Source organism: Caretta caretta, chromosome 5 (genome assembly GCF_965140235.1).
Source record: "Caretta caretta isolate rCarCar2 chromosome 5, rCarCar1.hap1, whole genome shotgun sequence".
In the NCBI taxonomy this organism is placed as follows: domain Eukaryota; kingdom Metazoa; phylum Chordata; order Testudines; family Cheloniidae; genus Caretta; species Caretta caretta.
In genome coordinates, this window is record NC_134210.1 from 57,141,715 (window position 1) to 57,154,751 (window position 13,037).

At 44.4% G+C, this 13,037-nt stretch overlaps 1 protein-coding gene across 4 annotated transcripts in view; it reads right to left on the bottom strand.

Annotated features, from left to right (window-relative positions):
- TMEM161B (transmembrane protein 161B) overlaps positions 1 to 13,037 on the bottom strand; it is a 79,958-nt gene that overhangs the window by 48,377 nt on the left and 18,544 nt on the right. For 3 of the 4 annotated variants that reach the window (XM_048849442.2, XM_048849441.2, XM_048849440.2), the window contains one exon: positions 7,680 to 7,783. In XM_048849442.2, coding sequence (XP_048705399.1) covers positions 7,680 to 7,753 — 74 coding nt within the window. In that variant the 5' untranslated portion in view covers positions 7,754 to 7,783. Of the gene's footprint in view, positions 1 to 7,679; positions 7,784 to 10,230; positions 11,476 to 13,037 lie in introns of those variants that run through there. The other variant, XM_048849443.2, reaches the window with a different exon arrangement.

Here is a 13,037-nt window from a genome sequence, read left to right on the forward strand (position 1 = left end):
CTCAGATCCTAAATTCATAAGAGAATGCATTGACAGTCTTAAATTTTACAAGAAAAGCTCCCTTACACATTAAAACACTGAACTGGTTTAAACTGACATTACAAATACAGCAATTAAGGCCTTGTCTAAATGGAAGAAATTGGAATAGCTATGACAGTCATTACTCTGGAATAACTCCCCTGTGTGGACACTATTTTGAAAATGATTACTCCTCTCAGAAAATGAGTAATTATTCCAGAATGAAGTCACTTTTACTCCAGACTAAATTGTCTACATGTGGGAGTTACTCTGGAAGAGCTATTGCAGAAAGTATGGAGAAGATGGAGCTGGCCAACTCCTCAGGTGGCCCTATCTTCTATGCCAGATAGGATGTAACTGACTAGAACCCTAGGTCCTTCAGTTCCAAAAACAAGAGAGTTTACACAAGAGTTCCTTCTCAGTCAGGTGGTGAGCTGATACATCAGTCACATTTTCATTCTGAAATGTTGAGGCTGGTAGGTAGGAGAGCCTAGGTATTAAAGAAAACACCACAATGGGAAAATATATCTGCACTTACCTTAAAGTTTCTTTTCTTAAAGTAATAAGGTCCACAGATCTGTTACAACAGGTATTTCAGCCTGCTTGTAATTAGGGGCCAGAATCAGATTGGTTGGTCACTGACAGCAAGGGAATGGCCTGCCCCCTGAAGTTCCCCTTAGTTGAGGCAACTTCCAGTCAGAATAATTTAAGTCTACTTTCCTAAATTACGGCTTGTGTTAAAAATACGAGGTAAAGACAACAATTTCTCCTACTGCTGGGCATGGGAAATTCCCCGAATGAAAACAATGCCATATCACTGCATGTCAATTTCCATCTCTATTCTGGATGATGCAATTTGTCTACAGAGCAGGCCGGATCTGTGGACCTCATTATTTGAAGAAAGAAAAAAAAAGAAAAAAAAATATGGACAATTTTTCCTATTCTTTATTGTGCTCAGGTCTGCAGATCCATTACAATGGGATTTTCATAGCTATGTGCCTCTAGGGTGGGAAGCAGAAGCATTCTTTAAATATGGACATCTAAAACCAAGTATATTATATATACTCTATCTTTCCTGGGGCACTACAGTATTGACTTCTGCCAAAAAAAATGGCCACGGTTAAAATACTGGATTAACCAATATATAAAATATGGATGAACGAATATACCAGTGCTCATGCAGCTGCCTGGCAAATCTCAATACAAGAAACATGACTTCTCTTCCCTAAGACTGTCAGTGCTCCTAAGGATTGGACTTTACTGCTTGACAGAAGGAAGAATATTTCTTGAATTTACTTTGGGAATGAATACTATGAAAATAAATTGCAGTGTTGTTGTAGCCGTGTTGTTCCCAGGATATTAGAGAAATGAAGTGGGTAAGGTAATATCTTTTATTTGATGAAAGAGACAAGCTTTCATACTACACAGAATTCTTCTTCAGGTCTGTGAAAGGTACTCATTGTCACAACTAAATACAAGGTGGAACAGATTGTTTAGCATAAGGAGCTAATGTTGTAGAGGACCATTCAAGATGAAATGGGCAGTTAACACTCGTGCAATCATAGGAAAAAGGAGGGTTAGTAAGTTCTAGATTGTTGTATTGAACCATAAATCCAGTGAGTCTATTGAGTTCATGATTTTTGGTATCTAGCAGTTATTAATTTAAGTTCCCAGGCTCATCTTTTGAAAGTGTTGTTCAGGTTTCCTTTGAGGATGAAAACTGAGAAGTCAGATAAAGTGTGATCATTTTGTGAAAAGTATTCACCCACAGGTGATAAGGTTTTTTTTTTGTTTTGTTTTGTTTTTGTCTTTTATCATTTTTCTGTAGGAGTTAATTCAAGAGTGTAGTGACTGTCTGGTTTCACCCATATAGTTGTTATTGGGGCATTTAGTGCACTGGATGGACATACACCCCACAACTCAAAGCGGCACCAGACTCTGTCATAACAGACCCAAAAGCTGCGCACACATCTCCACTGCGACAATCATCAATACCCCCCACTACACACCTCTCAAGATCCATGTGTCCTATACATGCCTATCACAGCAGGGCTTCACAACTATATGTTGCCCTTGGAATTCCACATGGGATTTTTATGACAGTAATTAACGAAGAAAACTGACGAAAATCAATTCCTGTTCAAATATTAATATACTTGTAGATCTAATTTATTTAAGCCCACAGTTAAGCTTAACTATCTTTTAGTCAGAAAGGTTTTTCTGATATTAACCTAAAGCACACTTGCTGCAAGCTAAGCCAAATCACTTCTTCTCCTGCCCGCAGACATGGAGAACAACTGACCACCATTCTCTTTATGACGACCTTTCACATATTTGAAGACTTACGTCCTGTCCCCCACCCCCCAAAATATTTTCTTCTCTAGACTACATGTATCCAACTTTTTTCAACCTTTCCTCACAGATCAGGTTCTCTAAACCTCTTATTTTTGTTGCTCTCCTCTGGACACTCTCCAATTTTTCCATTTCTTTCTTTTGGTTTGGTACCCAATACTGAACACACACACACCCCCCATCTGAGGCCTCCCAGCATTCAAGAGAGAGGAATGGTTATCTCCCAGTTAATATACCGCAGGAATGACATTTGCTTCATTTGCAACAGCATCATATTGAGCATCATTCTCTTTGTGATACACTATAAATGCCCAGATCCTTTTCTGCAGTACTACTGCCTAGCCAACTATTGCCCATTTTGTACTTGTGCATCTGATTTTTCCTTCCTAAGTGTAGTACTTTGCACTTATCACTGAATTTCATCACATCCCTTTCAGACCAACTCTCCAACTTATCAAGATCATTTTGTATTCTAATCCTGTCCTTCAAGGTGCTTGTAACCCATCCCAGCTTCATGCCATTCACAAATTTAATAAGTGTATTCTCCACTGTGCACTTCAAGTCATTAATGTTAGCAACAAGAAGAAAGTCAAAGAAAGTGTGGGCCCCTTACTGAATGAGGGAGGCAACCTAGTAACAGAGGATGTGGAAAAAGCTAATTTACTCAATGCTTTTTTTGGTCTCTGTCTTCATGAACAAGGTCAGCTCCCAGACTGCTGCACTGAGCAGCAAAACATGGGGAGAAGGTGATCAGCCCTCTGTGGAGAAAGAAGTGGTTCGGGACCATTTAGAAAAACTGGACGAGAACAAGTCTATGGGGCCGGATGCACTGCACCCAAGAGTGCTAAAGGAGTTGGCGGATGTGATTGCAGAGCCATTGGCCATTATCTTTGAAAACTCATGGCGATCGGGGGAGGTCCCGGATGACTGGAAAAAGGCTAATGTAGTGCCAATCTTTAAAAAAGGGAAGAAGGAGGATCTTGGGAACTACAGACCAGTCAGCCTCACCTCAGTCCCTGGAAAAATCATGGAGCAGGTCCTCAAGGAATCAATTCTGAAGCACTTAGAGGAGAGGAAAGTGATCAGGAACAGTCAGCATGGATTCACCAAGGGCAAGTCATGCCTGACTAATCTAATTGCCTTCTATGACGAGATAACTGGCTCTGTGGAGGAGGGGAAAGCAGTGGACATGTTATTCCTTGACTTTAGCAAAGCTTTTGACACGGTCTCCCATAGTATTCTTGCCAGTAAGTTAAAGACGTATGGACTGCATGAATGGACTATAAGGTGGACAGAAAGTTGGCTAGACTGTCAAGCTCCAAGTCTAGTTGGCAGCTGGTATCAAGCGGAGTGCCCCAAGGGTCGGACCTCGGGCCAGTTTTGTTCAATATCTTCATTAATGATCTGGAGGATGGCGTGGATTGAACCCTCAGCAAGTTTGCAGATGACACTAAATTAGGAGGAGAAGTAGATACGCTGGAGGGTAGGGATAGGATACAGAGGGCTGTAGACAAATTAGAAGATTGGGCCAAAAGAAATCTGATGAGGTTCAACAAGGACAAGTACAGAGTCCTGCACTTAGGACGGAAGAATCCCATGCACCGCTACAGACTAGGGACCGAATGGCTAGGCAGCAGTTCTGCAGAAAAGGACCTAGGGGTTACAGTGGACGAGAAGCTGGATATGAGTCAACAGTGTGCCCTTGTTGCCAAGAAGGACAATGGCATTTTGGGATGTATAAGTAGGGGCATTGCCAGCAGATCGAGGGACATGATCGTTCCCCTCTATTCGACATTGGTGAGGCCTTATCTGGAGTACTGTGTCCAGTTTTGGGCCTCACACTACAAGAAGGATGTGGACAAATTGGAAAGTGTCCAGGGGAGGGCAACAAAAATGATTAGGGGACTGGAACACATAACTTATGAGGAGAGGCTGAGGGAACTGGGATTGTTTAGTCTACAGAAGAGAAGAATGAGGGGGGGATTTGATAGCTGCTTTCAACTACCTGAAAGGGGGTTCCAAAGAGGATGGATCTAGATTGCTCTCAGTGGTAGCAGATGACAGAACAAGGAGTAATGGTCTCAAGCTGCAGTGGGGGAGGTTTAGGCTGGATATTAAGAAAAACTATTTCAGTAGGAGGGTGGTGAAGCACTGGAATGCATTACCTAGGGAGGTGGTGGAATCTCCTTCCTTAGAAGTTTTTAAGGTCAGGCTTGACAAAGCCCTGGCTTGGGTGATTTAGTTCGGGATCAGTCCTGCTTTGAGCAGGGGGTTGGACTAGATGACCTCCTGAGGTCCCTTCCAACCCTGATATTCTATGATTAATAAAAATACTGAATAGTACCAGACAAAGGGCAGTTTTCTGTGGGACCCCCACTAAAAGTGTCCTCCCAGTTTGAAATGAATCACTGAGAACTATTCTGTGAGAATGGTTTTTCAACAGTTGTACACCCATCTTATAGCAATTTCATCTAGACCACATTTCCCTAGTTTGCTTGTGGGAATGTCATGTGCGACTGCATCAAAAGCCTTACTAAAATCAACATATATCCTATCTACAGCTTCCCCCTTATCCAATAGGCCAGTAACCCTGTGAAAGAAGAAAACTAGGTTGTTTTGGCTTGATTTGTTCTTGACAAATCCATGTGGTCTAGTAATTATCACTCAATTATCTTCTAGGTACTTACAAATTGATTTTTTTAATAATTTGTTCTGGTATCTTTATGGGTATCTGGTTGACTGGTCTATAATTTACAAGGTCCTCCTCTTTCCCCTTTTTAAAGATAAGTACTATGTTTGCCCTTCTCCAATCCTCTGGGACCTCATCCATCTTTCATGAGCTCTTAAAAATCATCACTAATGATTCTTAGATTGCTTATTGTCCTTAAGTACTCTAGGGTGAATTTTGTCAAGTGCTGCTGATCTGAATACATTAATTTATTGAAATATTCTTTAACGTGTTCCTTCCCTAATTTGGCCTATGTTCCTTCCCCTTGGTTAATATTAATTGTGTTAAGCATCTGGTCACAGTTAACCTTTTCAGTGAAGACTGACTCAAAATAGGCATTTAACACTTCAACTTTCTTTGCATCATCCGTTATTAGTCTCTTTTCCCATTAATTAATGGACCTAGACCATCCTTTGCCTTTCCCTTACCTCTAATGTATTTATAGAGCATCTTCTTATTTCCATTTATATCCCTTACTAGTTGAACTCTTTGTCCCTTAGCCTTTCTGATTTTGTCCCTACATGATATAGCTATTCTTTTATTCTCATCCTTACCAATTTGTCCTTGTTGCCACTTCTTGATTTTCTGGTCATGAAAGAGCTACAGATACAGCTATATTGGTCTCTTACTGTTCTTCCTGTCTTTTCTCTGCATTGGTATAGTTTGCTATTGTGCCTTTAATACTGTCTCTCAGAAACTGTCATCTCTCCTGAACTCCCTTCCTCCTTAGGTTTCCTTCCTATGGGACCCATGTCAAAGTCTGCTTTTCTGAAGTCCATTGTCCTTATTCTGCTGCTCTCACTCCTTCCTTTATTTAGAATCATGAACTATCATTTTGACATCACTTTCACCCAAGTAGCCTTCCACCCTCAGATTCTCAACCAATTCCTCCCCATTAGTCAGAATTGTCTCATAAAGCTGATCTCCTGTTATTTTTCCCCACCTTCTTAAATAAAATGTCCCAAACACATTCCAAGTTCTTTTTGGACTGTGTGTTTTGCACATTACTTTCCAACTGATGTGTGTGTATTTAAAGATCCCCCATTACTACCAGGTCTTGGGTTTTGGACACTTATTTGTTCTAGAAACTCCCCCACCCTTCTCCTCCTGTGTTTGTATTTTGTTTTTTAAGGGAACATAGGAAAGGGAGGAAAAGAATGCCATTTTAACATCTTAAAACTCAAAAAACTCAACACACACCTGTTAGAGATAAATGGTGTTGGCAATTCCTTTTTCAAGTGAAGATGAAAGAGTTCATTAATTATTTTTAGAGCACTCAAACCTGTGCTGCTCTGATGCTTAATATGCTGCAGATAATGCCCAGCAATGAGAGACCTTGCACAGACAAAAGTTTAGCAGTTCCATTTAAATTTAGGTTATCTACCTGCAAATTACCATCATTCCCCTCTCTTCCTTGAAACTCAACAGCTCCCAATATGCATACAAGCTAAACAGGCCATTCTCAAATATCAATATATAAATATGTACACTTTGGGACCTCCAGTTATTTTTCAAGGACAGGGGTTGGCACCATCTTATACTCAAACAACTCCTAACCTAATCAATTCCCACAACCCCACCTTGTAACAGGATGGAAATGGGTTTCTTTTTAAAGGGGAGGTAACCCTAAACTGCAGAAGAAAATGGTAGTGGAAAATCATGTAGAAATACTGGTAAGATGCCTGGAGAATGTACACATAATCCAAGTGTACTTCAGAAATCACTGAAAAAAAGTGATGATTTGGGACTTTACTAATAACTTAGAAGGTTATTGTTAAAATCTGGAAAATGCCCTCTATGAGAAACAGTATAGCATTTTCTAATGATGTAGAGTTTCTTTGGAAGAATAAACCAACTACAGTTTTCTAAAATGTAAGAAAGATTTATATTCACAGTAGCTGCTGTTTTTAGTTAGTTATGGAAAATCATTCTGGGAATGCTCCCTTTGCAACACATTATGTCTGTTTGATCTATTGTTGTGAGGGAGCAGTATATTGAAATTTACACAAATCTTGCCCTATGAAGTAGTCAGAAAATAGGATTTTTGGTAAAATTTCTAAATACTGCTTATATGCAAGGTAAAACAAGAGTGGAACCACTAGGTACACGGAGTCATTGCAGAGAAAAGTTGATCACTATGGGAGAGCAAGAACTAAGCTGTATCTTAATATTAGAAAGTGCTGTACAGCTCATCTCTCTTAAAAAAGAAAAAAATGTCAGCCAACCAACAGCATGCTTAACTGTATAACAACCTTAACACTGAATGCATCCGATGAAGTGAGCTATAGCTCACGAAAGCTTATGCTCAAATAAATTTGTTAATCTCTAAGGTGCCACAAGTACTCCTTTTCTTTTTGCGAACCTTAACATAGTTCCTTTACAATGAGAATTTCATTATATTTTCAGTCTGATGTCACAATATTATAATTTTCTACATATGGTGCAAACGATGCAAGTAGTTGCATTCTGCTGGAAATGGTTGAAACCTTTCCTGATTAGTTTAATTTTCCGATTTCTAGACTCTATACCAAGTGTCACCACATCCATATATACTGTAGCAATTCATTGTTTCTTATCTTACCTGCCACTACAGAGAAGCCAACGAGCTAGAGAATAGTGAGGTATGATCTTCTGTATGACACTAGCCATCACCATGGTAACCACGAGCTGTACACCTATCACACCCTGTGGAGGAATAAGTCAAGTCAGTATATGTAAAAACCCTAAAGTACAGACCTTTTATATTTTAAAAGCAACCTTTCATAAGAAGTCTAATGAAGGTTTGTTTTTGTTGTTGTTTTTTAAACGAGAGGCTTACTACATCAGTTTTATTGAATGATCTGAGACTTGCTACATTCAATCCTAGACCTGTTCTAAAAAAGGCACTGTTAGGCCATGGGACCAGTAATAAGTGTCCTGTCTGACAGCTCATGAGTCCTTAGCAGTGGCGGACTTAGGGTTAGCGGGCCCTGTGCACAGCTTCATTTTCATACACACCCCTCCCCCACTCGGGATCCAGACAAGCAAAGGAACACTCTCTCTTATCTCCCCCACCCCCCGTTTTTCATTTTTTTTTCTTCATCCTCCTCCTATATTATAAATAATAGGAAGTAAATGACAGTACAGTGAGATACCTTGATTGGGGCAGAATCTTGGAGGAAGTTTGGGTGTGGGGTGCGGGCTCTGGGCTGGGGTGCAGAAGAGGTCATGGGATGGCACTTACCTTGGGTGGCACAGCTCCCAAAGCGATCGGCACACCCCTCGGAGGGTGGGGGGGGGGGGGGAGATCTCTGCAAGCCACTGCCTGCAGGCACCAGTCACACAGCTCCCATTGGCTGCAGCTCCCAGCAAATGGGAGTTGCGGAGTCAGCGCTCAGGGTGGGGGCAACACACAGACACACACCCCCCTAGGGACTGCAGGGACATGCCGGCCGCTTCCACAAGCGGTGTGGAGGAAGGGAGGCAACGCAGGCAGGGAGCTGCCTTAGTCCTGCTGCTGGCACATCTCTGCACGCCCCTTCGGGTGTGGCGGGCAGGGTAGCGGGTCTCATGCACTGCCTAGGGTGGGGGCAGCACGTGGAGCCGCCTCCCCCCACCCAGCCAGGGGCATGCAGAGATGTGCCAGCAGCCGTCGGCTTCCGGGAGCAGCGTGGGGCCACTGGCCACGGTATGCAAGCAGCTTGCCTGCCTGAGCCCTGCTGCAGGGACTCAAGGGCAAGTTGTCAGATGAGATTTGTCCTGCATTTTGAGGGTCCCCGTCATTGGGGGCCCAGTGCCACCGCACTCTTTGTTTCATGGTAAATCCACCTCTGATCCTTAGTGCTAGAAATGTATCCAAGAAAGCAGGGATTTCTCTGCTTTCTAGTGGTACAAGCAATTTATTTCTGGCCGTGACATTTCACAAAATATCAGACCTCAAAATTATGTCATAGATTACCATCTTGCTTTTTGTGCTTTCTTCAATTCTGACATGATTTTAACAGCTGATACTTTACAAACCTTCTAGAGCTAACGATCTATAATATTTTTAAGACAAAGCTGGAACTTCAGCTTTCAAGCAGCATAAAGCAGTTGTTCCCAACTTTAATGATTCAAGGGATAAATTAAAATCATGATGGAATTTTGACAATTTATGGTATAGGTGGAGAAAGGAAAGAAAAAAGCAAGATTGTAATGGGGGGGGTCGCACAACTTAAAGTCTAAAACTCTGACCACACAGCCCGTAACTCTTTGGCAAGATTAATAATGTCTTCTTATCCCTTGTCCTTGACCAAATTTTGCTCACTTGCTATCTGAACAAAAATTCAAATAAGATCACAAAAGTTTTTTTTTTATTATTAAATTTCACTCGATGCAACTTTCACGCGATACAACTCTTTTCCTTAAAGTTCATCTACACTAAAAATTGAAATGCTTTACAAATTGTAATTCCAGTTCTGTTCTTGAACACCCTACAGCACGCTCCAAAGCTTGTAAAATCAAATATTAATGAGTTCAATATTATGATAGGAGTATACTCCAGACCTTTGCTATAGCCCAGGGTTCGGGATCCATGCGCAGTCCCGCTTTAACGCGGGGGACGCGTTGCCATGGATCCCAATTTAAATATTTAAATTTGGGATCCATCACCACAACCGCGCTATACGCGAATCTGTGCTATAGCGACGCGAGCTAAAGCGAGGGTCTGGTGTATCAACTTGCTTATTTAGCGTTTGCATATTTGCTGAGCCAAGCAATAGCGTTCTTAGTGGCCAAATGTAGCCCTCAGAGACCACTGCTGAATTTGATTAGCCGGCACCCCTTGACAACGTGTATCATGGTTTGATCTACACCGCTTGGATTGCCTCAAAGACCCCAAAGGTGCTCGCTGACGCACAGAGGCCTTGCCCAGTCCAGAATTGGCTAAAAAGGGGCCACTAATGATGTGGCAGGTCAAAACTGGGCAGGTGAGCATTAGGGTCTGTGATGAGGAACTGACTGGCGGATAATGTTAACCGTCAGTCTTCCTGTCACAAGGACTCTGTTAGATCATGGCGTGGCAGCCTCAACCATAGTAGGTGTTGTGATGAAAGACGTGCAGATGATGGACTTAAAAGGTCACTGAACAAGGGCAAACTTGGGTTGGCACATACCTTCTCAAGCAGTTTGCCAACTGCAATCTCCCTTGTGATGTAAAGGGGAGCAATGTGGCTCAGAACTAGAAGCCATGAAAGATGAGTTGGTCAGAGAGTTCCTGTGATGATGCACATTGTTGAGTCGAGTTGCACGTCAACAAGTTTGATGTGTGCTGACCGACTCCATACTGGCGCATAGTACTCTACTATTGAATTTGACATGCCAAGGACTGAGGTCCATAGGGCTGGTGCATCTGCTCCCCATGAAGAACCTGCCAGTTTGCTGTGAAGGTTGTTGCATGTATTGACTGAATGCTGACATGCAAAAGTCACCTGAACAAGGCAGCAGCAAAGGTCAAGAGTCACGCCTCAGTAAACAGGGTTCACTTCATGCTTCAGCTTCCGGCCATTCGTTATGACGTTAGTTCCCTTTTAGCAGTGGTTTGGTGGAGACAGAATGTGCTAGAGACTGTCTTGCTGGTGCTTGGCAGAAGGTGCCATGTCTTGCTATAGTTGGCCAGCTTGGCAGCATCGTCTGTCGGGTTTTCTCCAGTGCAGAGAAAGTCTGAGCCTGGTAGCCCGCAGCATATGTTGTCTGCATAGATGAGCTCCCACAATTGGGTTGGTGGCAGGTCATTGATGTATAGACTAAAAAGGTCGGGGCTAGAACAGACCCCTAGCATAACCTGTTCATTTGTTTTCTTCCAAGCACTTGGTTTCTCACCCACATGCATCCTGAACCATCTGTCTCAGAGGAGCAGTTCAATGGCATCAGTAACCCAGGGTGGGAGGACTCTTGATATTTTAAGAAGTAGACTCGTGTGCCACACCATATCATACGCTGCAGGGAGGTCAAGGAAAATAGCACCTGTTTTCAGATTTCTTTGAAAACCGTTTTTGATTAATGTGGTTAGAGCAAGTACTTGATTGCATGTGCTTAGACCACATTGAATGAATGCTTGATCGCCCTTCAAAATGTTCTCCACCTCTGGTGTTATTCACTGTAACATTAGGCTCTCTAGAACCTTGAGAGACAGAGAAAGCGGCAATATCAGGAGATAGCTTGATGTTATGTTTGGGTCTTTACCAGGTTTTGGGAGGCCAATAACTTAACATGCGCCAGATTTTCGGCAGTCTTCCTTCATTGGTGACCCTTGTGAAGAACTGAGCCAGCCAAGAGCGGACACATGGGCCAAGATGTTTCAGGAACTCTGGAAGGATGTTATCATAGCAAACAGTGGTACCAGACTTGATGTTATATAGCGCTCTGGAACTGCGAAAAGTTCAGAGCAAGCTCTGGATTTGTACTGCTGGATTTGACCTTCCCACTCACTCCGGACTCAACTATTCATTTCTTTTTCCAGGTGTGTCTTTCCCCATGCGAAGCAGGTGAATGGCTACTCTCAGATGATTGGCTTGGTTTTGGTGGTTGCTGGGCTATTCCAAGGCAACAAAGTAAAACTCCAGCATTTCTGGCTGGAACAAGTAAAGTCCAGGTACTTGGTCATTTCCTTTCGTCTGGCTCAGCGAGCACAAAGCTTCAAATAAGTGGTCAGCCTTGTCCAGGTCATCAGTTGAGTCGTACTGCTTGAGTAGAGTGGCAATGGATCAGTGTTCTCGTCATGCCACCTATCAGTACCTGGCACAGTCCGGGAAAGCTAAGGATCATCCTAGCAAACCAAATTCTGCAAGCTTATACTTGAAGAACCCTGGTATTGCCACATTCTGCTAACCCTAAGAACGTGCAATCCCGTAGCTTCCAGACCAGGGGGTCGGCAACCTACGACACACGAGCCAATTTTTAATGGCACGCTGCTACCTGCCAAGTCCCAGCCGCCGGCCCCGCTCAGCCCGCTGCCGAACCCAGGCCAGCAGCGGGCTGAGTGAGGCCGGCAGCTGGGACTCCAACAAGCGGCAGTGTGCCATTAAAAATCCTGCCCGCCCCAGCCCGCTCTTCTCTGCCCCCCCGCCCCCCCAGGGGCAGGGTGAAGAAGCTTGGTCCTGCCAGCTGCTGCTGCAGGGCAGGCAAGTTCCCCCCTCCCCTGCCGTGCTGGGTTCCTGCCCCTCCTCCTCTCCCTCCCGCTGATCAGCTGATGGCCCTTACGGGGAAGCGGGAGAGAAGCCGAGCCACAGCGCACTCGCTGCTCCGGGGAGGAGGTGGAGGCGGGGCCTTGGGGAAGGGGGGGTGAAATCAGGGCATATCCCCTACAGCCCCCTGCCATGAGCTGCTCTGGGCAGTGGGCTGCGAGCAATCCCAGGACCATAGCCCAAACCCCCAACCCTCTGGCCTTACTCCTGCACCCTCCTCACATACCCCAGCGCCCCCACACCCCATGCCCTGACTCTTGCACCCCCCACATTCCCACCCCCACCCTGAGCACCAAATGGGAGCTCCTGCACCCCCCACCCCACATTCCCAACTGCACCCCTCGCACCAAATGGGAGCTGCCCAGGTAAGCGCTCCACACCCAAACCTCCTGCCCCAACCCTGAGCCCCCTCCCTCATTCTAGCTCCTGGCCAGACCCTACACCCCAACCCCCAGCCTGCTCCTTCACCCCCAGCCCTGTGCTCAGTGCACTCCCACCCTCAGCTCAGTGCAAAGAGAGAGGAAGAGAATGGGCTAGAACCAAGGAGAAGGTAGGTACCCACTCTACGTGGGCAGGGCCGGGATCCCAGACCGGCAGCGGGCTGAGCGGGGCCGGCAGCCGGGACCCTGGCTGGCAGGAGCCGGCGGATGGAACCCCAAACTGGCAGTGGGCTAAGCGGCAGTCTTCTCCCTCACCCCTGCACCCATTGCCTTTGAGGCCTTTTCCTTACTGGGAAA